This window comes from Hippoglossus hippoglossus, chromosome 11, assembly GCF_009819705.1.
Source record: "Hippoglossus hippoglossus isolate fHipHip1 chromosome 11, fHipHip1.pri, whole genome shotgun sequence".
Lineage (NCBI taxonomy): Eukaryota > Metazoa > Chordata > Actinopteri > Pleuronectiformes > Pleuronectidae > Hippoglossus > Hippoglossus hippoglossus.
Window position 1 is genome coordinate 292,727 of NC_047161.1, and position 25,477 is coordinate 318,203.

Sequence of the window (25,477 nt, forward strand, 5' to 3'; positions counted from 1 at the left end):
AGGGTAACGGTAGAACAGGGTAACGGTAGAACAAGGGTAACGGTAGAACAGTGTAACGGTAGAACAGGGTAACGGTAGAACAGGTGTAACGGTAGAACAGGGTAACGGTAGAACAGTGTAACGGTAGAACAGGGTACGGTAGAACAGTGTAACGGTAGAACAGGGTAACGGTAGAACAGGGTAACGGTAGAACAGGGTAACGGTAGAAAACAGGGTAACGGTAGAACAGTGTAAACGGTAGAACAGGGTAACGGTAGAACAGTGTAACGGTAGAACAGGGTAACGGTAGAACAGGGTAACGGTAGAACAGTGTAACGGTAGAACAGGGTAACGGTAGAACAGGTAACGGTAGAACAGGGTAACGGTAGAACAGTGTAACGGTAGAAACAGGGTAACGGTAGAACAGGGTAACGGTAGAACAGGGTAACGGTAGAACAGTGTAACGGTAGAACAGGTTACCGGTAGAACAGGGTAACGGTAGAACAGGGTAACGGTAGAACAGTGTAACGGTAGAAACAGGGTAACGGTAGAACAGGGTAACGGTAGAACAGGGTAACGGTAAACAGTGTAACGGTAGAACAGGTAACGGTAGAACAGTGTAACGGTTAGAACAGTAACGGTACACGGTAGAACAGGGTAACGGTAGAACAGGGTAACGGTAGAACAGGGTAACGGTAGAACAGGGTAACGGTTAGACAGGGTAACGGTAGAACAGGGTAACGGTAGAAAACAGGGTAACGGTAGAACAGTGTAACGGTAGAACAGGGTAACGGTAGAACAGGGTAACGGTAGAACAGGTAACGTAGTAGAACAGTAGACGGTAACGGTAGAACAGGGTAACGTAGTAGAATAACGTAGAACAGGGTAACGGTAGAACAGGGTAACGGTAGAGTAACGGGTAACGGTAGAACAGGGTAACGGTAGTAGAACAGGGTAACGGTAGAACAGGGTAGAACAGGGTAACGGTAGAGTAGAACAGTGTAACGGTAGAACAGGGTAACGGTAGAAACAGTAGTAGAACAGTGTAACGGTAGAACAGGGTAACGGTAGAACAGGGTAACGGTAGAACGCTAGCGGCGGTTCCATGGACATCGTCCACGTCTACACGAAGCTCCGCGGGGAGCTCGGCCGCCAGTGTCTGTTCTCGGACCGGCCTGCTGAGCTGCTGGTGGACGTGCTCCCAGAGCCGAGTCTGGGTCTAGAGTTCATCCCGAAAACCCCCAGAGAACAGGCGCAGGGGGTGGACCACGACATGTCCGAGCACCAGGTGAGACCCACCTGCTCACACGCCATCAACCGTGTGGAGTTTAACGGCATGTCAGTTACCCGTGTCTGTCTGTCTGTCTGTTTACCTGTGTGTCTGTTTACCTGTGTGTCTGTTGTCATCCACATAACAATGGAAATGAATGTTGAGGAAGTAAGTAGATGATAAACAGAAGGGGCCCCAGGACAGAGCCCTGGGGAGCACCAGTAGTGACGGGACATGGCTGGTCAATACCACTGGAGAAAGAAATGTATGTCCTTGAAATGACAGGTGACAGATTACGTTTGTATTAAATAGTAAAATTCTACAGGTGAACACGGAGTGCTTCCAGTCCAACAGCTGTGGGATCAACCATGTGGAGGGGGGGTGGCCCAAAGACGTCAACCCTGAGGAGATGGAACAAACCATCCGTTTCAGGAAGAAGGTGGAAAAAGACGAGAGCTACATCAACAGCGTCCTGCAGCTGGCCAGTGTAAGATCCACATCCACCCTGTTCACTTCAGTCCACATCCACCCAGTCCACCTCAGGTGTCACCATGTGATGTTATGGTTTTTTCCAGGTAATGGAGCACTGCATCAGACAGAACAATGCTGTGGACATCTACCAGGAGTACCTGGAGGATGAGGAGGAAGTGGAGGGAAGTCAGGAGCCGCCTTCCGCCAAGACCATCTATGTCTTTAGGTGCAACTGTCAACAAATTGATGGACAGAAGGTGACCGATTGATCGCTGAGGTTCTTTGGCTCATTGCATTTCCTCTCCTTTGTGCCTACAGAGATCCTAATGAGGTGAAACGTACCATCACTGGTCTGTCATGGCATCCCGACAGCGGCAGGAAGCTGGCGGCCGCCTACTCCTGCCTCGAGTTCCAGAAAACGTCCAAAGACATGAGCCTGGACTCCTACATCTGGGACATTGGTAGGTCAGAAAGCAGCTGAATTTAAAAGGACCACAGATTCCAGTCTGTTCACAGACGGATGTTGTATGTTTCAGAGAACCCGAACAGACCAGAGATGACACTCAAGCCGACATCTCCACTTATCTGTCTGAATTATAATCCTAAAGATTCACACATTCTGGTAGGAGGCAGCTTCAATGGACAGATCGGTACGTTCAGGGACTGACAGACGGGGATTTTCTGTCTGTGACAAGGTTTATAAAGATGTGACTGTGTTTGTTTCAGCGTACTGGGACACCCGGAGAGGCAGCCAGCCTGTGGAGATTTCCTCTGTGGAGCAGAGTCACAGGGACCCGGTTTATAAAATCGTCTGGCTGCAGTCCAAGACAGGAACTGACGCATTCTCTGCCTCCACGGATGGACAGGTGGACTCATGACTGTTGGAATTAACATATCAGGCTGAAGAGGCCAAAATAGGATATGGGAACTAATCTTAAAAAAAACTTCTACGACAAGTCTCTTCTCTCCGTCAGGTTCTATGGTGGGATGTTCGCAAGTTGAGCGAGCCCACAGAGCATCTGGTTCTGGACCTGGGCAGGGAGGGGAACCTAAATCGGGCTTTAGGAGCCATCTCACTGGAGTTTGAATCCACCATGGTGAGTTTCTGTTATTCTACCCAGCATGGAGCTCAAGATGCGACAAGGGCCTCATGTACTGTGTCCTTGAGCACTGTTGCCTCACAGGAAGAAGGTTCTTGGTTCAAATCCTGGTTCGGCCAGAGTCCTTCTGTGTGGAGTTTGTCCCACAGTCCACGGACATAGAGAATAGGGTTAGGAGAGAACATGAGAGTGAACTGTTGTTTTTAGTTTGTGTAGTTAGTTTAGTTGTTGGGTTAGGGTTAGGGGCTGCCCAGGATGAACCCCTGTACACTGGGATTAGCTCCAGCCGCCCTTTGGCTGTAAGTTAATATGATGGTTGTAGATCTCAGTGATGGGATTTCTGCCCAGTAAGAACATAAAGATTCAAAGTGATGCAATATCTATTAGTCACACTCTCTGCCCTCCTGTCCACCAGAGGGTTAACCCAAAGGAGGGCAGAGAAATCTGAACCAGCTGTCATCATATGATTCATTAGCAGAAGCAGAGGAATGACTTATTAATGCAATATAATGAAAGACAATTCAGACATTTATGACGTAAATAAAATGGTAAACAAATTCAATAATATGTTAATATGTTTTGTAAATGTAGGTCCTAGTCTTGCAATAAATATTCCAAAAATAATGGAAGATAATGCAGACGGAAACACAATAATGGATAATGTTGGTAGTATTTTTCTTTAGTCAGGTTTATGTTTCCAAACTGCTCAAGTTTATTCTGTCTCCTTTATTTTACTCCAGGAAAAATTGAACACAGGTGGAAAAAATGGTTTTATATAAATAAATTATCGCTGAATCTTGAAAAAAACAACTTCATGATATTTAGTAACCGAGAGAAAAACATTGAAGCATCAATATAGGAGGTATTGACATTTGTAGAGTAAATGATAGATGAGCTCACATAAATTTACACAAAGTTGAAAATATCTAAAACAAAGTAAAGGATTCATTAGATAATAAGAATCATCAGTAGAAGTCGATCCATCAAGCTAGTAGATTACAGTATTTAGCAAATTATGTATAAAGCTCAAAAGAAAACTTTGCCTACCAACACAGAGAAGATTTGAAAAAAGGGAAAGCATTATAACTAAAGAAACAGAGATCTTTAAAAAAAGGAGATTCAGAAAATAACTGATGGAACGTTGCATTAAAGGAATCAGTAGTTCAACAGATTAAAACTACTTCCAGCAGTTTAATCTCAGACCCTTTGTTTTTATTACTCTGTCCTCGATGTCTCTGCAGCCGACTAAGTTCATGGTGGGGACGGAGCAGGGTGTCGTCGTCTCCTGTAACAGGAAGGCAAAGACACCGGCCGAGAAAATAGTTTGTACGTACGATGGTCACCACGGACCCATCTACGCCCTGCAGAGGAATCCCTTCTTTCCCAAAAACTTCCTCACCGTGGGGGACTGGACGGCCCGAATCTGGTCTGAGGACATCAAGGAATCATCCATCATGTGGACCAAGTAGGACACAGACCCTCCTCTCTACATCCTGCTCAGTTTGGGTCAAACTTAGACCAGATTTTAAAATCCAGTGTTATTTCCTCAGATATCAGATGTCGTTCCTGACAGACGCCTGCTGGAGTCCAGTCAGACCCTCTGTCTTCTTCACAGTGAAGAACGACGGTGTCTTGGACGTCTGGGACATCATATTCAAACAGAACGACCCCACACTCAGTCTCAAGGTGCTTTTCTCTCCCCCATAAAAATATAAATGTCATTGTTGTGTGTCGTTAATGTTGTTGTTTGTTGTCGCTCTTGTTGTCCGTGGTCATCCTCAGGTGTGTGACACGGCTCTGAACAGCCTTTGCGTTCAGGACAACGGGCGTTTGGTGGCGTGTGGTTCTCAGCAGGGCGAGGCCACGCTGCTGGAAATCTGCTCTGGACTGTCGACGCTCCAGAAGAACGAGAAGAATCTGCTGGCTGCTGTGAGAAACACTGAAACACCTGCAGATACATGTTTAATTCCCTAATCTTAGCTTTTAGAAAACTGCGTCCAGGGCGAAGATGTTCAGAAACTCAATGTCAGTGTTGTCGTGTGGAGAGGGAACACTGAGGGTTTGGCCTGTGGTGTCACGGTGTGCTCCTTTGTTTACATGACGCGCTTTAGTGGTGTGCCCCAGGGGTCGCTTTTGGGTCCAATTTTATTTTTTAATTGGACCGTAGCACATGACCAAACAAATACTGCCACCTGCTGGTCAGTTATTGGATCAAATCAAACCTGCTGCAAAGAACCTTGTGTCCTGTTTGACAGCAATTTTACTTTTGAGCAGCACAGCAAAGCTAAAAGTCAGTTTTCTAAAAGTCAATCAATTTTAACTTTAAAGACATGGAGACAGTTTTACATACTTTTATTTTATCACACCTTGACTCAACAGCCTCTTTACTTCCCTAACCCCAAAATCTATTGATGGACTCCAGACTGTACAGAACTTTACCAGAACCACAAAACATGAGCACATCACTGCTGTTCTAGCGTCTTTACACTGGTTCCCTGATGTTTTAGAATTTTTAGAAAGATTTTACAGATTGTAATGTTAAAGCTCTCCACGGGTTTTCTCCCAGCTACCTGTCAGACCTTTTAGTATTTTACGAGCCGTCACGTACGTGGAGATCCTCGGGCAGAGGTCGTCTGTGTGTTATAGATTAAAAACTAAAGGGGAGTGAGCGTCAGCTGAGTCACTGATCTCTTTGAGAGAAAGTGATGAAACTGTTATATACGGCTTCACTTACTACAAGGAGTGAAGCTCAGGACAGTTTACTGTAAATGACAGATGTAGCAGGACAAGCAGAGCTTCCCAGATGTTCCACCGTGAAGAAGAATCAAGCTGAAACATCTCAGACGTAACTGTGTTTCTTTATTTCCAGATGTTTGAGCGCGAGACAAAGCGAGAGAAGATCCTGGAGTCTCGACAGAGAGAGATTCGTCTGAAAGAGAGGAGTCGATCGGAGCAGAGCAAAGAGGAGGAAGGAGGTCAGGAGGAGGGAGAGGAGAGTCCTGAACAGCTGATCGTCAGAGCCGAGAACGACTTCTCCAGCATGGTGGAGATGGAGCAGAAGAGGAGGAAGGAGAGGCAGGACGGATCAAACCAGGTGCTTTTTATTCATCTCTTTGTTCGCTCATGTTTTTCCTGTGAACTCCTCAGGTTTCAGATATTAAACAGTGAATTGTGTTTTTCTACTCAGCTGCAACAGTTTCCATCAAACTGACATTTAAATATATGAACGATTCTGTTTTTCAGGAGAAAGACGTCTGTAAAGAAAAATAAGTGAAAGACGAAGCAGAAACTTCAACAATATAAACATGATCTCACTTCCTCGGGATTAGAGTGACAGATTGTTTGTTCATGTTGCTATGGTAACGTCTGATAGCCGACGGGTAACGTTTACTCTTCAAACCTTTGTTTCCTTTTTTTTCTACTTTTTAGTTAAATGTTCAGGTCTGTGCTGAAACACAAGTTGTCGTCTTTGTTCTACTTTCAGTAAACAAATTCAGATTTCTAATAAAAATTGTTTCTACTTGGATTTTTCTGGATCTCTCAATTTGACTGAAACGGTCACATCAGGTGATCGTGACTCTGTAGCTGCAGTTCTACAGAGAAGCCACAGGGGGCACTGTGTTAAAGCAAACATCACCAATGACCTTTAAAACAACTGCTGAACAAACCTCAACGTTCACTTAGCTGCAGCTGCGACGCTTCCAGTCAAATCTCCTGATCTACCTCAGCAGGGGGCGCTGTTTCCCTCGTAAAGGATGGATTTTTTCCCACCCACAGTATTTTAGTCCACTTGTAGTATTGGGTGTTTTTTGGGGGGGTTCTTCTGATTTGAGGTGTTTTGGAGCTTTAATGAATTTGTACTTGTAATAAAGTTCTGTACTTCATTCCCAGACTGGATGAAGTATTTAAACCCTTCAACTGTTTCCACTATTAATGACTCAGCTGTCGATCTGAACCGAATCTACTTTGTTGTTCTTATCTTTTTCAATTGGAGGTTCTTACAGAACGAGCACGAATAGCCTTGTTGGTTTTAACGTTATGATGAAATGGATCAATAATCTGCTTCAGTTCACCGCCTCACTGCTGCGTCATGAGATGACGTAGCTTGTGCGCAGCCTTAACGTCATCACGCACAGACGCGAGGTTGGGGATCCCGGAAGCGTCTTCGTATTGTTTACATTCGCGTCTTTGTTCCGACAAAATGTCAAAGAAACGGTCGAAAAGCTCCGAGATCCGGAGCCTGAGGACCGTGATCGAGCAGCAGCTGGCGGCGGCCGTGGATCACATCCTCCGGCTGCTGAGGGAGCGAGGACCCGCCGACCCGGAGCGGCTGAAGCAGCTGGTGACGGAGCGGATCAGTGCGGCCGTGGAGGAGATCTGCACCGCGTTCAGAGCCTCCAGGACCGGCAGAGACCCACAGGGACCCGGGGTCAGTCCGGAGCCCGGACCCGCAGCAGAATGGACAGGTTCGAGTCCGGAGACAGACACAGGACACGAAGTGTCCATTTATAATATATAAAGACCATCAGTGACTGTATATACAGATGATCACTGACTGTATATAAAGATGATCACTGACTGTATATAAAGACCATCAGTGACTGTATATAAAGATGATCAGTGACTGTATATAAAGACCATCACTGACTGTATATAAAGATGATCAGTGACTGTATATAAAGATGATCAGTGACTGTATATAAAGACCATCAGTGACTATATATAAAGATGATCAGTGACTGTATATAAAGACCATCAGTGACTGTATATAAAGATGATCAGTGACTGTATATAAAGATGATCAGTGACTGTATATAAAGACCATCACTGACTGTATATAAAGATGATCAGTGACTGTATATAAAGATGATCAGAGACTGTATCTAAAGATGATCAGTGACTGTATATAAAGACCATCACTGACTGTATAAAAGATGATCAGTGACTGTATAAAGACCATCAGTGACTGTATATAGATGATCAGTGACTGTATATAAAGATGATCAGTGACTGTATATAAAGATGATCAGTGACTGTATATAAAGATGATCAGTGACTGTATATAAAGATGATCAGTGACTGTATATACAGATGATCAGTGACTGTATATAAAGATGATCAGTGACTGTATATGAAGATGATCAGTGACTGTATATAAAGACGATCAGTGACTGTATGTAAAGATGATCAGTGACTGTATATACAGATGATCAGTGACTGTATATAAAGATGATCAGTGACTGTATATACAGATGATCAGTGACTGTATATAAAGATGATCAGTGACTGTATATAAATATGATCAGTGACTGTATATAAATATGATCAGTGACTATATAAAGACAGGAATCAGAAATGTAATCTGTTGATCAAGGAATTTATATATATATATATATATTAGTAGCGTGAGGATTTACACGTTCTCAGATGAGACTGAACTGATTTCAGTGTTTTCTCTGCAGAGTTGTGTCTGTCGCTCGGTGTCCAGAGTCTCTCTGATGAAAAACAAGGAGTGAAGGAGCCTCTGCCCAGCACATCGTCAAGACCTGAGACCGTCTCCGGACCTGAACACCCACCGGTCTCACAAGAGGACCTGGCTGGTGAAGAGGAGGAAGATGATGAAGAGACGACATGTCACTGCTGCAGAGTGTGTGGGAAGTCCTTCGATAGGAAAGGCTTTTTGATGAAACACGTGGAGAAACACTTGAAGGAGTCTGAATGTCTCTGCGGTCTCTGCGGAGAGCTTTTGGAGTCCAGTCACGGTCTAAAGCTTCACCTTCAAACTCACCGCGATAGCAGCCGGACCTGCGACGTCTGCGGAAAGAAGTTCCCATCGATCAGAGCTCAGGAGACACACCTGAGGCTGCACACAGGAGAGAAACCGTTCAGCTGCCACATCTGTGGAAAAGGCTTCAACCAGAAGGGCAACATGGTGACGCACATGAGGATCCACACGGCAGAGAAGCCATTCAGGTGCACCGTGTGCCGTAAAGAGTTCAGCCATGCCGCCTCTCTAGAGCGACACATGAAGGCCCATGATGGACAGATGCCATTCAGCTGCAATATTTGCAGGAAAGCATTTGATAAGAGCACTGAGTTGAGGCGTCACATCCGGAGTCATAAGTCCGATGAGCCGTCTGCCATTAGGAGCAGACGCAGGAAACCCAGTCTGACTCCCTCCCACTGTTGCAATGTCTGTGGGAACGCCTTTCAAAATAAAGGTAACTTTGTGCAGCATGCTGAGACTCATTTAAACAGTCCTGAATGTCGCTGTGGGGTCTGTGGGGAGCAGTCGGAGTCTTCAGAGTGTCTGCAGATCCACATCCAGAGCCACCGAGAAACCAGCAATATCTGCGACATTTGCGGCATCAGCTTCAGGGACATGGAGATCCACATGAGGACGCACACCGGCCAAAAACCCTTCCAGTGCAAAGACTGCGGTAAGGACTTTCCCAGGAAAGGTTCTCTGGAGCGACACATGAAGTTGCACGCCGGTGAGAGGCCTTTCATTTGCGAGTTCTGTGGGAAGACTTTCATTGAAAACACCGTTTTGAAGAGACACATCAAGAGCCACACGGGCGGGAAGCCACGGATTTATTCCTGCGACGTCTGCGGCAAGAAGTTCACTATGAGCCAACATCTAGATGTGCACAAGAGGATCCACACCGGGGAGAAACCATATACCTGCAGGGTCTGCGGAAAGAACTTCCGTCAGATCGGCAACCTGGACTCCCACATGAGGATTCATACGGGTGAAAAGCCGTTCATCTGCAGCCTCTGTGGGAAGAGGTTTCGCCAGAAGATCTCGCTGGAAACACACGAGAGGTTCCACAAGAAGGAGAAACCATTCAGCTGTCACCTCTGCAGCAAAGGCTTCGTCCAGAAGATTGACCTGAAGAGACACATGCTGACACATACTGGGGAGAAACCCTACAGCTGCAGCGTCTGCGGTAAGAGCTACCAGGAGAAGCGCTCTGTCGACACGCACATGAAGGTTCACACCGGAGAACGGGCCATCAAAGATTCACCTGTGACTCAGAGCCTGAAACGACAGGAAGGAGTTCATGACGACTTTATCCAGCTGTGATGAGCCTGAAGGCAACGCCAGTAGCATCACATCAGTCACTGGGAGCGGCCTTGGCGCAGGGGGTGAGTGGGCGTCCCCTAACCAGAAGGTTGGCAGTTGGATTGTTCCCATTCTGCACAAAGTGTTCTTGGGCAAGATACTGAACCCAAATTGAGAAGGTTCTGCACATAAATGCAATGTGAATGTAAAACGGTTCTGTAAAGTGCTTTGAGTGTATAAATACAGACCATTTACCATTTACTCATCTATAAACGTCTTCTTCCACTAAATTAGTCTCAGAAGCAGCTGAATTTACTCTGAATTAACATTTTCTGAAGAAACTTTGGTTCCTGGTCTGTTTCACAGCAAGAACCAGGGAACAGAATTAGTGTCAGAATCCTGGTGCTGGTCGTTGTCAGGGCTGCAGTTTTGAACATGTGACTGGAAAACCTCCACGTGATCCTGATCATGGAACTCAATGGTTTTCATGGTTCTTCAGAATCTCCAGTTTAGTTCCTGTGGTTCTGTAAATCTAATTTCTACTGCGAGATCAATCAATCAATCAAATTCTAATTTTATGTGTATGGCCAATGTTCATCCCAACTTGTCTCATAGATCTTATCAAGGTGCATCATCCTCGGTTCTTAAAGGGCCCATATTGTGTAAAATACATTTCTGGGCTTTTTCTATCCGTAATGACTTGAAGGGCCCGTAGGGGGCCTCAAAGTATGAAAACAGTCACTCTGCGGTCTTTTTCACTCGGTCCATTCTAAGAAATATGTTATTGAAACGTTGCGTTTCGTACCCCCCCCCCCCCATATGATGCCACTGATATCATCTTAGGGGACCAATACCTCAAGTTAAGTCCCAGAAAGGTGTAAAATATGGGGCCTTTAACTCAACAAGAGTCAAACTACTAAAACCTTTAACAGGTAAAGAAGGTAGAAACCTCAGAGACACATGTGAGGATCCGTCTCCCAGGACGGACACAAGTGAACAGATGTCCCGTGGAACAGAGAACATCAGAGAGATCAGAGTATTTACAGCTTTGATTAGAATAAACACTTTGTAGCTGAAGGTCAATGAACAGATGGATTATTGTCACTAATGGTCGAGTATCTGAGGAGACGTATTATATATCAAGCAGTCTTGTTGTGATCATAGTCCACGGTCAGCAGCCACCGCAAATCAGGATCCACCACCACGATCAGGATCCACCACGATCAGGATCCACCATCAGCTGCCACCTCGATCGTGGTCCACCCCCATTATCAGATGCCAACACGATACAGGATCCGCCTTTATGATCACGATCTCTGATTCACGATCCACCATCATAATCCACGTTGTGGCCGCAGCCCTGGATCTGGATCTGTGGACGATGAGGCAAAGGGACCCCGGGGAAGAAGTCAAGTCAGTAACGTGTTGATGAGACATGACTTTCTTTAATGTGATAAAGAGGGAAGAGAAGCTCCATGTGTCATGTTTGTTGGTCACATGTTAAATCATGAACTTTATGAGCTTTAATTCATGTTGAATATACAGAGTTTCACTGCAAATGTATTTTCACAGTCAGTGTGGATGGAAATGAAAGGTTTACATTATTTCCACCTTTCAGGTGAAGTTAAAGGTTCGACTGAAGATGAACTGATGAATATTACGTTCCTAAGAAACAGCGTTTCAAAAACACCGACTAAAATCACAGAATGTCAATAAAGATGGATGAAATGACAGCTCCCAAAAGTGAAGCCAAGTTATCTTGATCACGCCCTGGTGTCTGGCTGCAGTATAGGCCATGAACCCTGCCTCCTCCATGTTAGCAGATGGGACATGGACCAAACTCAAATATCAAAGTAGACGTTAAATAAATGTTTGTAAAGATGGTTTCTGTCATTTCAGGTCGTTCTTATCTCACTGATGTGTTTCTGATCAGTTTGGTTTTAGTTTGTTATTTGATAATAGCTTGAATCTATAAAACGCCTTTCAAGAGACCCGAGGACGCTTTACATGTGTCGGTGGGGACAAAAGAGAAAAGAAAGTAATTAGACATAAACAGCAGTAAAGGCAGAGAGGAGCGTGACCTGAGGACAGAGGCTCAGTTTGTAGTGAGCAGGTGCTTGAGGACTTTCTTGAATCCAGAGATACAGCGTTCCAGAGGGTGGGATATAGAAACGGACTGAGACGTCATGATTGACAGGTGACACACAATGGAAGGAAGTGGCGACGTGTCGTCCATTCTTATAAACAGTGATGGAGTATTTCTACTTTACTGTCTTGGTACTTTAACTTCAGTAAATGATCTGAATTCTTCTTCCACCACTGGTTAGGTATATTTTGTTGCTTATACTTTAGTACTTGTGTAACATGTACTCTTGACAGAGTATTTCTACTGTGCAGTATTAGTACTTTCGTTTCCTCGTCGTCCTCCAGTCCAGCAGGGGTCGCTGTGGGCTCTGCACTCGGTGTCTCTGTTTACCTGCCGCTGGCTCTCTTTGTCCGCTCCGAGACTCAAAGTGCGCAGAAAGGAGGACAATGTGCGCAGAAAGGAGGACAATGTGCGCCGTGCAGCTGCTGCGGGTGTCGGTACGTGAGCGGATCAGCGCGGCCGCTGAAGACTTCCTGCTGCAGCTGGAGAAAGGAGAAGAAACGGCTCGAGTCCCGGCGCTGAGAGCGCTGCTCACCGAGCGGCTCGCGGCGGCGGCGGAGGAGATCGTCGCGGTGTTTGAGGAAACCGTGGCGGAGTACGAACACAGAGTGGAGCGGTCCGAGCGGGAGGTCTGCCGCCAGAGGAGGCTGCTCGATGCCGTGATGAAGCCCGAAGTCCGGCTGCACAGAGCAGGTCAGTCCCTGGAGGAGCCGGGAAGCTAAAGCTCCGGTTCACACTTCACTGATGATTCACTTTAGTTCGTCACGTTAAAATGTGACCTCACTTCCTGCTCTGTATGCAAATCACCACCTACGTCATGTTGTTCGTGAAGATCCAAGGATTTAACTGAGTTTGCAGGTCTGTGTGTAAAATACACACACACACACACACACACACACACACACACACACATGTACACACACACACACACACACTCTCATGTACACACACACACTTACACACACACACACTCATGTACACGCACGCACACACACTCTCATGTACTTACACACACACACACACACACACACACTCTCTCATGTACTTACACACACACACACACACACACACACACACACACTCATGTACACGCACGCACACACACTCATGTACACACACACACACACACACTCTCTCATGTACACACACTCACACACACACATTTTCGTCAGAGGTCTGTTTATTTGCATATTAGAGAAGAAAGTGAAATCATGGGATCACAGGACACACGTGTCTTTGATGTCAGCTGTGAAGTGTTGAAAATAAATGTTCTGCTTCCTCTGATGTTAGGTTTTCTGAGGATGATATTAACAACGGATAATGTGGCACGAAAATAAATTACAAGTTCATTAAACCTGGGACGTGAGCAGACACAAGGACAAATGTCCGTGTTGATCTTCTGTCTCCTCAGAGCTGCTGCCGTCAGTGAACCTGGAGCAGACGGACCTTCAGCCTCCAGACCCTGCAGACCTGAACCAGCCTCAGCCTGAACTCACTGACAGTGATGTTTCCTGCCCGTCCTCGCCATCCCCTCGCTCCTCCTCGCCCGCTTACAAGCCCCCCGAGTCTCCGAGCAGCTCAGTCGTCCACAGCGACAGCGATCCAGACAGCGACTGGGCCCAACAGCATCAGACTCTCAGATCCCAGAGTAAAAAAAAAAGAGGCAGACCGCCGCTTGGCGTCAAAAACAAGCGGAAACGGTCGACTCCATCCCAGTCGTTCAACTGTCTGGTTTGTGGACGAGCTCTGCTGGGGAAAGGCTTCCTGCTCAAACACGTTTTGCAGGTCTGCGCCAAAGACAGAGAACACCGCTGCGGCTACTGTGGCGAGCGTTTAGACTCGGCCAGCGCGCTGAAATCTCACCTGCAAACACACCAAGACACATGTAAAACCTGCCCCTACTGTGGGAAGAGCTTTCAGTCCATTCTGGCACAGGAGCTGCATGTGCGACTCCACACCGGAGAGAAACCGTACAGCTGCAACGCCTGTGGCAAGATGTTCAGCCAAAAGGGAAACTTGACGTCACACCTGCGCGTCCACGCAGCAGAGAAACCTTTCCAGTGTCAAGAGTGTGGCCGAGCCTTCTGTCACTTGACATCTTTAGACCGACACATGCAGCAGCACAAGGACAAGGTGGTGCACAGCTGCAGCGTCTGCGCTCAGGAGTTCAGGAAGCCCCACGGCCTACAACGGCACATGATGACTCATCATAAAGATGCCGCCCACAAACCAAAGAGATTCCGCAGCTCTGTTCCCTCCTACATCTGCAAAGTTTGCGGTGACACCTTTGGCAGGAAGTCCTTCTTAGTGAAACATGTGGAGACTCACCTGCAGGACCCAGACTGCTGCTGCGGACTCTGTGGTCAGCAGTATGAGTCCGCTGCCAGCCTCGCCGATCACTTTAACTCCCACCGCGATGTCAGTAACACCTGCGACATCTGCGGGAAGTGCTTCACGGCTCACGCGGCGCTGCTGATGCACATGAGGATTCACACTGGAGAAAAACCGTATGCCTGCCACTTATGCAGGAAGTCTTTCAATCAGAGCGGCAACCTGAAGATGCACCTGAAGATACACACCGGTGAGCGGGCGTTCTCCTGCAGCACCTGCGGGAAGGGCTTCACCCAGAAACAGACTCTGGACACTCACGTCCGCTTCCACAACAAAGAGAGACGCTTCCTGTGTCAGGTCTGTGGGAAAGGCTTCATGCAGGACGTGGACCTGAAGAGACACCTGCTGATCCACACCGGAGAGAAGCCGTACACCTGCAGGGTCTGTGGGAAGAGTTTCCAGGCCAAACGGTCACTCAACGGACACCTCAAAGTCCACACAGCAGGGGGCGCTGAGACTGGACTGGAGCCGGACCAGGACTCAGAGCAGCAGAGGACGAACAGCTTCTACTCAGGATTCCTCCAGCTGTAGAGTCCAGACTTCACTCAGGTTTTTCATTTATAACTCTGCTCCCTGTCAGGGCTAGATCTCAAATCTGGGTAGCGACCGAAACGTGTCGTTTTAGAACTCACAGTAAACTGAGCAGCGATTATCGAACATCAAACATTTGCTGCTTTTAGTTCCTGACAATTTGTCTCTAATCTCAAAGTTTACTCCTTCCGTCTTTTCAGTAACATTTTATACGATTAAAGGTTCAGTTGAGAGAATGTTCTCTCTCTCTCTCTCTGTCTCTCTGTCTCTCTGTCTCTGTCTCTCTCTCTCTCTCTCTCTCTCTCTCTGTCTCTCTCTCTCTGTCTCTCTCTCTGTCTTCTTCTCTCTCTGTCTCTGTCTCTCTTGTCTCTCTCCCTCTCTCTCTCTCTGTCTCTCTCTCTCTCCTCTCTCTCTCTGTCTCTTCTCTCTCTCTCTTCTCTCTGTCTCTCTTCTCTCTCTCTCTTCTCTCTCTCTTCTCTCTCTGTCTCTCTCTGTCTCTCTCTGTCTCTCTCTGTCTCTCTCTCTCTCTCTCTCTCTCTCTCTCTGTCTCTCTCTCTCTCTCTCTCTCTTCTGTCTCTCTCTCTTCTGTCTCTCTCTCTCTCTCTCTCTCTCTCTCTCTCTTCTCTCTCTCTCTCTCTCTCTGTCTCTGTCTCTCTGTCTCTCTCTCTCTCTCTCTCTCTGTCTCTCTCTCTCTCTCTCTGTCTCTCTCTCTCTCTCTCTGTCTCTCTCTGTGTCTCTCTCTGTCTCTCTGTCTCTCTGTCTCTCTCTCTGTCTCTCTCTCTCTGTCTCTCTCTGTCTCTCTCTCTCTGTCTCTCTCTCGGTCTCTCTGTCTCTCTCTCTCTCTGTCTCTCTCTCTCTCTGTCTCTCTCTCTCTCTCTCTGTCTCTGTCTCTCTCTGTCTCTCTCTGTCTCTCTCTCTCTCTGTCTCTCTCTCTCATGTCTTCTAATGCTCTCATATTTTGAACTCTGTCAGGAAGTGTTACAATTTTAATATACTATACTAAACTTGATTAGAAGAAGCAAAAGAATAAAAACTCTAAATCAAAAAGCCACGAGGAGTGAATCTTACTCAGGGAATAAATCGTCCAGGCAGGCGTCCTGTTCTTTGTGGTTTATTTATATCAGCTGTCTCTCCTCCCCCCCCATTCAATTTGACTTTCAATTGGTGCAAGAACCCTGATTAATGTATATGAACATCTTTATGTTATGAAGTGATGATTACTGTGATTGTATGTGGCTCAGGTTAAATTCTTTGAAAACAAACATACAGAGAATGAAAAACATCTTCATGTATTCTGTAGTTTGACAGAACTGAAAAACAACACAAATCAATACATGTAGGAAGACACAACACTTAGCTTGAAATAAAGTGAAGTCTTTCATACGTCACTGTTTTACTTGTGGGACTTTACAGCAGGAAAATGTTACTAAAGTGACAGAACAGCACATCTACTGTTAAGGAGCAATGACCAAGAGATTTCCAGGAGAAGAGAATTGCAGTTTTATCTCTGAGAGCTTAATAAACAGTATTTCGAAGACGTGGCATCAGACCGATAGATACTCGCTGATGCCCGATCTGGTATTTTCTGCAGCATCTGAGGCATTTGTGACGCTGGGATCGGTTCATCTCTACATCAAATAACTGATTAATGACCAAACTGATCAGAAACACTTTATTTTGTTTGGTCCATGTCACATCTGTTAACGTGGAGAAGGGGTTTATGACATATACTGCAGGCAGCCACCAGGGGGCTCACTTCGGGAGCTGTCACGTAGTTTTATTTACAGTCTGTGGATAAATAAACATGAAAATAATTATTTGATGCAACTCGAACTGCAAACGACTGATATTGAAACTTTATTTTCAACTTTCTCAAAGGTTTGAATGTCTGTTGAGTTCAGTAACTTTTATAATCACAGACGAAGACGCAGAAATACATTCTAACATTTACAAACCTGTAAAGGTTGTAACCTGAATCCGTAAATGGATGTCAATTATTTTTTCTCCATATCAGGAACCAGGAGAGCGATTGTTACGATTATTTTCTTTATTGATGAATCAGATTCTTCTTTTGATTCCAGTCTGTGATGTGTTGGACCTCAGAGACGAACCGGCTGTAAATCAAACGTCTCAGGAGCTGTGACTTTGTTTGCTTTTCACTTTTTATCCTGAGAATTGACGGATTATCAAACTATTTTCTGATAAAGTTCCTGTTGTTGGATGTGTGTTTGCAGCTTTAGGCTCCAGTGTCTCTGTGATGTCGTACAGACGGTTTCTCCTTCAGACAACTGACTGGAACTTCCACAGCAGGACGGACGTCTTCATCGGGGGCAGAACACGTCACCACACATGGACCAGAAGTGATTGTTGTCCCTAACACAGTGTTTGAAATATTTTCCTTCAGTTCTCAGATACATGGGGACGTGTTCAGTGTCTGTGGTGACGGAACCTATGATGTTCTTCTCAGAGGACAGAGGTCTCTCCTCAGATTAAAGTGCAGGAAACCGCCCTGGTTCTTCTTCTGTCTGGACTCGACACAGAACCACGTGTTTCTGGAGATCTGGTCTAAGAACTGATCGAAACCAACAGCAGGATTTTACAATCAGTTTGATTTGTCGCTGAAACCACGACATCGACCGTGAGTAACATGAATGTGAAGCCGATGAAACAAACGGACGACTTCAAATGTTTAAAAAATCATAAACTGAGTCTAGGATTGTCTCTGGTTCCAGATACTACATTACCCACAAGCCTCAGCTGCTTCTGGACAAGAAATGGTAATCCTGTTGCCGTGGTTACAGAGTTTAATGGTTGTAATTTTTGTGTCCATGTGTTTTATTTGGTTTCCGTGTTATTAGTTTTTTTAAACTTTTTTGATTAAAGCTGTGAATTTTATTCTTTGTTGGTTTTTTATTTAAATTTATTTCACACTGACACAAATATAATCCTGTTTTTATTGAAATATAAAGTTTTTACCCCAAAATAAAACAACATTTACACAGAAGTTACTGTGACGAAGTATCAGGATCATTTAGAAGAAAAAGAGTAAAGTTGTAATTTAAAGAGAAAGAGTCATAATATAAGAATAAAGAAAAAGGTTTTGATATTTTTACTTTCTGCTTTAAACTCGTGAAATTAAGAATTGTTTCGTTAGTATTATAAACTTATTCTCAAAATCTCAATTGTTTCCCCCTAATTACCCAGAAAGTGGTCATAAGGTCCATTGTACCCTAACCCTAACCCCAGAGGTCAAAGTACAGGAACGACTACAACTGATGAAACTACAGGAGGAACCTGGCGGCCGGATGTGCAGTTGTCCTCTTGTCCACCAGGGGTCCGCGAGGCCCCGGTGACCCGGAACAGCTCCGGGTTGTTTTCCTTCCTGTTGGCCGGTGAACGCTGCTCGGCCCCGGGATGCCTCTCAGCGGAGCCCCGGCGGGCCCCGGGCCCCGGACCCTGACGGAGCGCGTGTCGGAGCAGCTGCAGCGGGTGGGGGGGGAGGTGTTGGGGCTGTTGCAGAAGCGCAGGGGCGGCTGCAGGGGGTCGGGGGGCCTGCTCCACCTGCTGCGGCTGCTCCTCACCGAGCGGCTGGCGGCGGCCGCGGGGCGGGTCGCGGGGCTGTTGGAGCGGGAGCTGGAGGAGTGTCGGCGGCAGCTGGAGCGACAGAGCCGCCTGCTGGAGGCGCTGCTGAGCCCGGTGGTCCGACTGAACCGGGTCGGTGAGTCCCCCCCCCACCTACCTTCTGTTGGCCGGCGCCATGTTGGAGCCGCAACGCCGCACTGACTGTTGCTAGGTAACCAGAGGTTAGCCAATCAGATGTCAGAGACAACAACACGCGGAGGATAAAAGACCTCAGCTTCATTAATAACGTTTTTCTGTTAAATAACTGTGGACTGTGAATAAAGATGGACGACATGAAGGCTCCTAAAGTGAAGCCAAATCATCTCTATCACCCCCTGGTGTCTGGCTGCAGTACAGGTCATAAACCTCCTCCTCCTCCATGTTAGTTAATGGGACACGGAACAAGCTAACAAATCCAAGTAGACGTTAAATAAATGTTTGTAAGATGTTTCTGTCATTTCAGGCCGTTCTTATCTCACTGACTGTAATGATGTCATCACCACAAGATGGCAGCGTTCATATCCCAGATATTCTGGCTTCATTTTTAGAGAAGTGGTCCATCTTTATTTACAGTCCCTGATTGTCGTCTCAGTGTGGCGCCAGGTGGAGGGTTAGGGGGTGTAACCCACCTCTGCTTTACACTTTAATGTTTAATGTTAACACCGGATGTTGAGGATGGTCAGATTTTCTTGAATGTGACAACAACTAATAAACACCACAGATAAACGTTTACTGGTTGATTCAGTTAAGTTTACAGATTGTGAATAAAATGAAAAAGTGAAGGTGCTGGAAGGAGTTGAAACATGAAGTGATCGGATGTCGGAGGTCGAAGTGAGGATGACACCGGCCCAACTGAGTCATCTTTTATTTTTATTTTCCTTTCAGACGCCATCATTTCATCCACTCTCAGGTCGACCGACACCAACGAAAACCAGACCTTCCTGTCAGAGGTCGACACCGTCCACCTCCCCACTGCCCCGTCAAGCTCCGCCTCCTCTGACGTCTCTGCACCTGAAAGCGACAACGACTGGAAGACCAGCGACAAATCCTCCTCTAATGAAGACACAAACAAGATGGAGGGCGATGGAGGCCAACGGTCCTGCAGCAGGAGACAGTGGATGGCGCCATTAGACTGGCCGGCGACTCACAGTTGTGTCGTCTGTAGAGAAAGTTTCCAGCACAAAGGAAATCTGGTGAAACACGTAGAATCTAATGCAGACAATCCCGAGCTTCTCTGTGGAGCCTGTGGAGAATGTTTCGAGTCCTCAGACAGTTTGTTGGATCATATCAGATCTCACAGAGAATTAGGCACCGGGACATGTCAGATCTGTGGCAAAGCTTTTCAAAACATGGAGACGCACATGAGGAGTCACACAGGAGTCAAACCATTCAGCTGCGAAATCTGCAGCAAGAGCTTCCCCCGACCCGGGGCGCTGAGGAGGCACAAAAAGATCCACAGCCGGAGGACCCCCGACACCCAAAACCACATGATTCAGAAGCATCTGACGAGCCACGAAACGGACAGAGATCAGAGTGAGGACAGTCAGACTGAGACTCTGAAACCACAGAGAGTCAAAAGACACACCTCAGGACCGAAGTCCTCTCAGTCGTCCTCGCTCTGCTGCAGAGTCTGTGGTGATTCCTTCCACAGCCAAGGGTTCTTGAGGAAACACGCGGAGATGCACTGCAGGGAGTCTCAGGGTGTCTGTGGCGTCTGCGGACAGCAGGCGGACTCACCTGACAGTCTGCTGACCCACTTACAGTCTCACAGAGAGACTAGTGGGACCTGCAGCGTCTGTGGAAAGATTTTCCAGAACATGGAGACGCACATGCGAAGCCACACAGGGATCAAACCCTACAGCTGCAGCATCTGTAACAAGCGCTTCCCTCGACCTGGAGCCCTGAGGCGCCACAAAAAGATTCACACCGGGGAGCGACCTTACCACTGCCAGCACTGTGGGAAGACCTTCACCGAGAGCAGCGCCTTAAAGACTCACAGCAGGAGTCACTCAGGGGAAACCCTCGATGACAAGAACCCTGAGCCTCCAGCGGACTCCCAGAACCTGGAGTCTGAGATGACTGTCCAAGAAAGTGCTAAGACGGCGCCTCCATCGTCTCACTGCTGTAAAGTCTGCTGTGAATCCTTTCAGAATAAAGACAGTTTGAGGAAACACGCAACGAGTCACTCAGCAGAGTCTGTCTGTGGCGTCTGTGGTGAAAGTGTCCCGCCATCAGAGGCGCTGATAGACCATCTGCAGACTCACAGAGACGCAGGTAAAATTTGTCACATCTGCGGTAAAACCTACCAGAACATCGAGACCCACATGCGGAGTCACACCGGTGTCAAACCGTACCGCTGCAGCATCTGTGGTAAATCCTTCCCACGGCCCGGTGCTCTGCGGCGCCACAAGAGGATCCACAGTGGGGAGAGGCCGTACATCTGCGAGTTCTGTGGGAAGACGTTCATCGATAACAGCGCTCTGACGATGCACATCAGGAAACACACCGGGGACAAACCGGCGCAACGTGTCTCATGCGAGACCTGCGGTAAGAGCCTGGCATCCGTTCAGGTCCTGGAGGTTCACAAGAGGATCCACACAGGCGAGAAACCGTTCCAGTGCCGCGTCTGTGGGAAAGCCTTCAGGCAGGTGGGAGGGCTGAATGCCCACATGCTGACCCACACCGGGGAGAAGCCGTTCAGGTGCATCCTCTGCAACAAGAGCTTCAGCACCAAAGGATACCTGGAAACCCACATCCGCTTCCACAGGAAGGAGCGAGTGTTCAGCTGCCACCTGTGCTGGAAGTCCTTCGTCACCAAGAACGACCTAAAGAAGCACCTGTTGACCCACACTGGAGAGAAACCCTTCAGCTGCAGGGTCTGTGGGAAGAGCTACCAGGAGAAACGCTCCAGAGACGTGCACATGAAGGTCCACCTGGACGTCCAGATCAGCAAAGAGCCAATCAGGAGGGAGGACGGCCCGCAGCCAGAGTTCATGCAGCTGTAGTGTTCACACAGACTGACGGGTTATTGAATAAAACTTTTTATAAAATAACTTCCAGAATCACAAACCAAGTGAATTGATATTTGACCGTTTTACAAAATAATTACATTAATTTATTTATTTTACTTTCAGATTTAAAAAAATAAATTTTCTTCAATGTTTGCAGGTCCTGACATCTTTTTAGAGTGATTCACACGCTCCATGAAACAAATTTGTTCTCAAAGAAAAGTTTCTTCCTCTGCATCAGTTTACGTCCTCTCCTCAGACTCTGCTCCAAACAGAGAGGTTCAAAGACCTCCACAGATCAAAGACCTCCACAGATCGTACAGAGGTAGAGTCTGGACCCATCTGTCAGTGAACACAAGCTGTTATCAGAACTGATTTAACATTGAGTATTAAATATATTCACACAGGTACGAGAAATCCAGACTCCCCCTCCGCTTACGGGCTGATGGAACATCCCGCCTGAGACCATACTTCAATAAGGATTTGTTTTTTATTTTAAGACCCTTTTGAGGCCTTTGATGTGGTGTAAATACATAAGGGTTATTATTGTTGAGGATCCTTTGATCCTCAGGGGTCTGAGATGTAAATATAAACATGTCTCTGGATCTTTGATGACCCCCGGCCCCGGAAGTGCCCCCTGACGCCCCCTGGTGGACGAGTTCGAAGCCACACTACCTGTGAACTCACTTGTCAGTTATGACTGGTGTGTAACAGCGGAAGTTCCCTGAATTGAAACATCTAAACTTTCAGAATAAAACTACGGTGCATTATTTTGAGACTCGGTTAAAATAAGACTATTTATTATTTTGTACAAATATATTATTTGATGAGAAATGACGAGCGTCAGAAACTTCAGGCAGATGTTTTGAACTCAAACATCTGTAGTAAAATAACCGCGGCTCTTATGTTGAAGACTTCCGGTCCGCCTCGTCCTCTCAGTGTCTCGGTGTTCGAACCCTCGGCTGCTCCGGGTCCCGGTGTCGGGTCGTGTCTGTCGGTGCCGACATGTTGAGGCTCGACGCGCTGCGGCTGCTCGTGGATCAGCGGCTCTCCGCGGTCACCGACGACATTTTCCGCTGTTTGTCCAGAACGGTCAGCGAATACGAACACGACGTGTTCCGGTTGAAGCAGGAGATCGAGAGACAGAGGAAGCTGCTGGAGACCGCAGGACGACCGGGGGACACACCGGGGGACACACCGGCAGGTCGGTGGACAGACTTCTGCTCTTTGTTGCTTTCATAAAGAAAATGTCCGTCGACTGTGACCTGCGGGTTTAACCACCAGGGGTCACTGCTGCGGTTCATTTAAAGAGTTCTACTGTATAAACATGTGATTTAATCGGAAATATCTTTTATTTGTCGATATTATTTAAATTAAATCTACTCGCCCATCAGAGGAAACACAAAATGAGTGGCAACCACACACCGTTCACACAGTGTGACATTATAAACTGTAACAGCTGCTTTTATCCTCCAGGTGTTCTGCTGGTTTCCGCCACAGAAGAAGAGCAGCCGATGAGGAGGCGGAGCTTCGATTTGCACATTAAACAGGAGGGCGGGGCCTCAGGACCTGAAGACCGCAACAGCAAGTTCATATCAAGTCCTAATTGGCTTAGGGAGAGACCTGAAACAGACCTGAGTCATCTCTCCAATCAGATTCAGTCATACCGGGAGGAGGCGGGGCCTCAACCTACTGAAGATCATCCTGAGGCATTCACTGTCAAACAGGAAGTGGATGAGGGTCACGTGACGCTGGAGGAGTTCCACTCTCAGCAGGAAGGTTGGTAGTTTCCTGTGGAGGTTACCATAGTAACCAGGGTTTTAAAGTTTGTTGTTTTCCAATTTATGAGATAAAAGATAAAATTATATTTTTTTGTTTTTTACAGTTCATTAAATGTTGGATGTCTGATTTCTTCTTCGTGTTTTTTTTTGAGCATGTTTGCTTTTATCCTCCAGGTTTTCTGCTCATTTCCACCACAGAGGAAGAGCAGCAGCTGAGGGGGCGGAGTTTCAGTCTGCACATCAAACAGGAGGGGGGTGGAGCTTCAGGTTCTGAGGAGTTCACATCGAGTCCTGATTGGCTGATGGGAAGCAACGATGACAAGGGAAGTTCTTTGTCCACTCAGATCTCGTCCCACATAGAGAAGGAGTTTCTCTGGAGCCCGTCAGACCTCATGAGACCAGAACCTGGGTGTCTACCTCCACAGCATCATGGGGACTCTGCTGTCCAATCGCCTGCTGAAGACAGCGGAGACGCTCCGTCTGAACCGGGTCTCCAGACACCTGAGACATCTGTAGAACAGAAGCTGCTGGTCTGCGGCAGCTGTGGTCGAGAGTTCAGCTCAAGACGAACTTTGAGGAAACACATAAGACAAAACACAGCTCAGGACCAGGACCAGATGTCCTGCAGCCTCCGCAGACAGAGGGCGCCCTTCCAGAGTCCTGCCAAGTCCTTTAGCTGCAGGGTCTGTGGAAACTCCTTCTACACACGGGGGATTCTGGTGCGGCACGCTGAAAACCACTGCAAGGAACCAGAGAACCGGTGTGGGGCCTGTGGGGACTGTCTGGATTCGACAGAGAACCTCAGAGACCACCTGCGGTCCCACAAAGAGCTGGGCAGCACCTGCGACGTGTGTGGGAAGAAGTGCAGCTCCATCAGGAGGATGGAGATCCACAAACGGGTCCACACCGGAGAGAAGCCGTACCGCTGCAGGTTCTGCAGCCGAGACTTCAGCAGGAAGGAGAGTCTGGAGAGACACCTGAAGATCCACACCGGGGACAGACCGCACCGATGTGGACTCTGCAGGAGGACGTTCACCAGGAGGGAGTACCTGGTCCACCACCTGAAGACCGGTCACTCAGAGAGAGCAGGTCCATCTGCAGGGACAGAGTGGACAGAGCAGATCAGTCTGATGCTGTGAAACTGGACAGAAAACGTGATGTAGACCTGTGATGTAGAAACTAGAAATTCACTGACTAATGTTAAAGGACTTAATGTTTGTAACTGTTAAAGTCGATCATCTGAAAAGTAAATGGCTTTGATAATAAATTCATTTGATTCATTTACAGGAACAGATTTTTCTGTGGGTTAACTTCATGTCGGTAAATTACACCCGTCTGTTTTTCTAAAGAGACATAACGTAGAACATCATTCAGTAGAGTTCATAACTGCAACAGTCTCTTTATAGAACATTTAAATTCACGAACCAAATCACACACACTCATAAATATCTGTCCTTCAAACATGTCTGATTTTCAAACCACATTCTTCAGATGCTGATTCTGGAGTTTTAGCAAAATCCTGCTAACAAACAAACCAACTCAATGAAAACAGGAGGTAAATAGGTCCTTGTACAAATACACAAGTAGAACGGAACCTTTTAAAAATGTATGTAAAAGTAACCGGGCAGTTTTTACAGTTGGTTTAGCAGGAACATCTCACCTGTCAATCACCTGCAGGAAGCAGCAGTGTATTGTGGGACATGAAGAAGAAACATCCACAGTATGAAGCTCAATCTGAACTTTGAACGTCTGGAGTCCAATGTTCTTACAGTGTAGGTGATGTCACATGATTCAGTTTCATCTCTGTGACAACAGAGTTTTCTCTAATATAGAAAATATTAAAACCTTTAGTTGAAAACATTCAAACTTGACGTTTTTCATAATCGAGGCGACTTCCTGTCTCCACATTAGCAGCTGGTTGATTCGTTCCAGTTTGAACCATAGACTGCTCCCAAAAGCTACTCGACCGCCCCCTGGTGGCTGTCACTGGCAGCGTTTCATTTGTGGATGGTGGGAGGAAGTAGAGATGCGTCTTTATTTACAGTCTGACGGGTTTCAATTAACCACTAAAAAGAGGGCGGGGCCTATCAGTGACATCACTACTGGACAGTTT

The 25,477-nt window shown here is 46.8% G+C and overlaps 4 protein-coding genes across 5 annotated transcripts; all 4 read left to right on the top strand.

Moving 5' to 3' along the window:
* Positions 1-988: 988 nt before the first annotated feature.
* LOC117770643 (dynein intermediate chain 2, axonemal-like) lies at positions 989-6,405 on the top strand. Its single transcript, XM_034600292.1, is given in 13 exon segments — positions 989-1,267; positions 1,575-1,736; positions 1,825-1,946; positions 2,039-2,181; positions 2,257-2,370; positions 2,447-2,586; positions 2,695-2,817; positions 4,062-4,285; positions 4,371-4,506; positions 4,603-4,749; positions 5,690-5,914; positions 6,064-6,090; positions 6,388-6,405. Coding segments are annotated over 13 exon segments (1,764 nt in total). The 5' UTR covers positions 989-1,084.
* Positions 6,406-6,946: 541 nt separating this feature from the next.
* Positions 6,947-10,279, top strand: LOC117770795 (gastrula zinc finger protein XlCGF57.1-like). The gene is made up of 2 exons (XM_034600527.1): positions 6,947-7,286; positions 8,283-10,279. Exons 1-2 carry the CDS (start codon positions 7,022-7,024, stop codon positions 9,905-9,907), a joined length of 1,890 nt encoding a protein of 629 aa, XP_034456418.1. The 5' UTR covers positions 6,947-7,021; the 3' UTR covers positions 9,908-10,279.
* A 1,864-nt stretch (positions 10,280-12,143) lies between these two features.
* On the top strand, positions 12,144-21,641 carry LOC117770646. The gene is made up of 4 exons (XM_034600298.1): positions 12,144-12,725; positions 13,444-14,953; positions 18,380-18,672; positions 19,461-21,641. Exons 1-4 carry the CDS (start codon positions 12,419-12,421, stop codon positions 21,578-21,580), a joined length of 4,230 nt encoding a protein of 1,409 aa, XP_034456189.1. The 5' UTR covers positions 12,144-12,418; the 3' UTR covers positions 21,581-21,641.
* A 612-nt stretch (positions 21,642-22,253) lies between these two features.
* On the top strand, positions 22,254-24,763 carry LOC117770803 (zinc finger protein 768-like). Of its 2 annotated transcripts, none has more exons than XM_034600546.1 (3): positions 22,254-22,772; positions 23,057-23,362; positions 23,539-24,763. In XM_034600546.1, the coding sequence occupies exons 1-3, from the start codon at positions 22,589-22,591 to the stop codon at positions 24,501-24,503; spliced, it is 1,455 nt and encodes a 484-aa protein (XP_034456437.1). In that variant the 5' UTR covers positions 22,254-22,588; the 3' UTR covers positions 24,504-24,763. The 2 variants fall into 2 exon arrangements, with proteins under 2 accessions (XP_034456437.1, XP_034456436.1); XM_034600545.1 differs by having other exon boundaries at positions 22,258-22,787; positions 23,060-23,362; positions 23,539-24,762.
* Positions 24,764-25,477: the final 714 nt, after the last annotated feature.

Excerpts from the sequence above, each read along its gene's own strand:
- LOC117770803 (XM_034600545.1), top strand. The coding sequence starts at position 22,589 with ATGTTGAGGCTCGACGCGCTGCGGCTGCTCGTGGATCAGCGGCTCTCC. Across the intron at positions 22,788-23,059 it reads ACCGGGGGACACACCGGCAG|GTGTTCTGCTGGTTTCCGCC; the intron begins GTCGGTGGACAG and ends TTTATCCTCCAG. Across the intron at positions 23,363-23,538 it reads GTTCCACTCTCAGCAGGAAG|GTTTTCTGCTCATTTCCACC; the intron begins GTTGGTAGTTTC and ends TTTATCCTCCAG.
- LOC117770795 (XM_034600527.1), top strand. The coding sequence starts at position 7,022 with ATGTCAAAGAAACGGTCGAAAAGCTCCGAGATCCGGAGCCTGAGGACC. Across the intron at positions 7,287-8,282 it reads ACCCGCAGCAGAATGGACAG|AGTTGTGTCTGTCGCTCGGT; the intron begins GTTCGAGTCCGG and ends TTTTCTCTGCAG.
- LOC117770646 (XM_034600298.1), top strand. The coding sequence starts at position 12,419 with ATGTGCGCAGAAAGGAGGACAATGTGCGCCGTGCAGCTGCTGCGGGTG. Across the intron at positions 12,726-13,443 it reads AGTCCGGCTGCACAGAGCAG|AGCTGCTGCCGTCAGTGAAC; the intron begins GTCAGTCCCTGG and ends CTGTCTCCTCAG. Across the intron at positions 14,954-18,379 it reads TCAGGATTCCTCCAGCTGTA|CGGAGCCCCGGCGGGCCCCG; the intron begins GAGTCCAGACTT and ends GATGCCTCTCAG.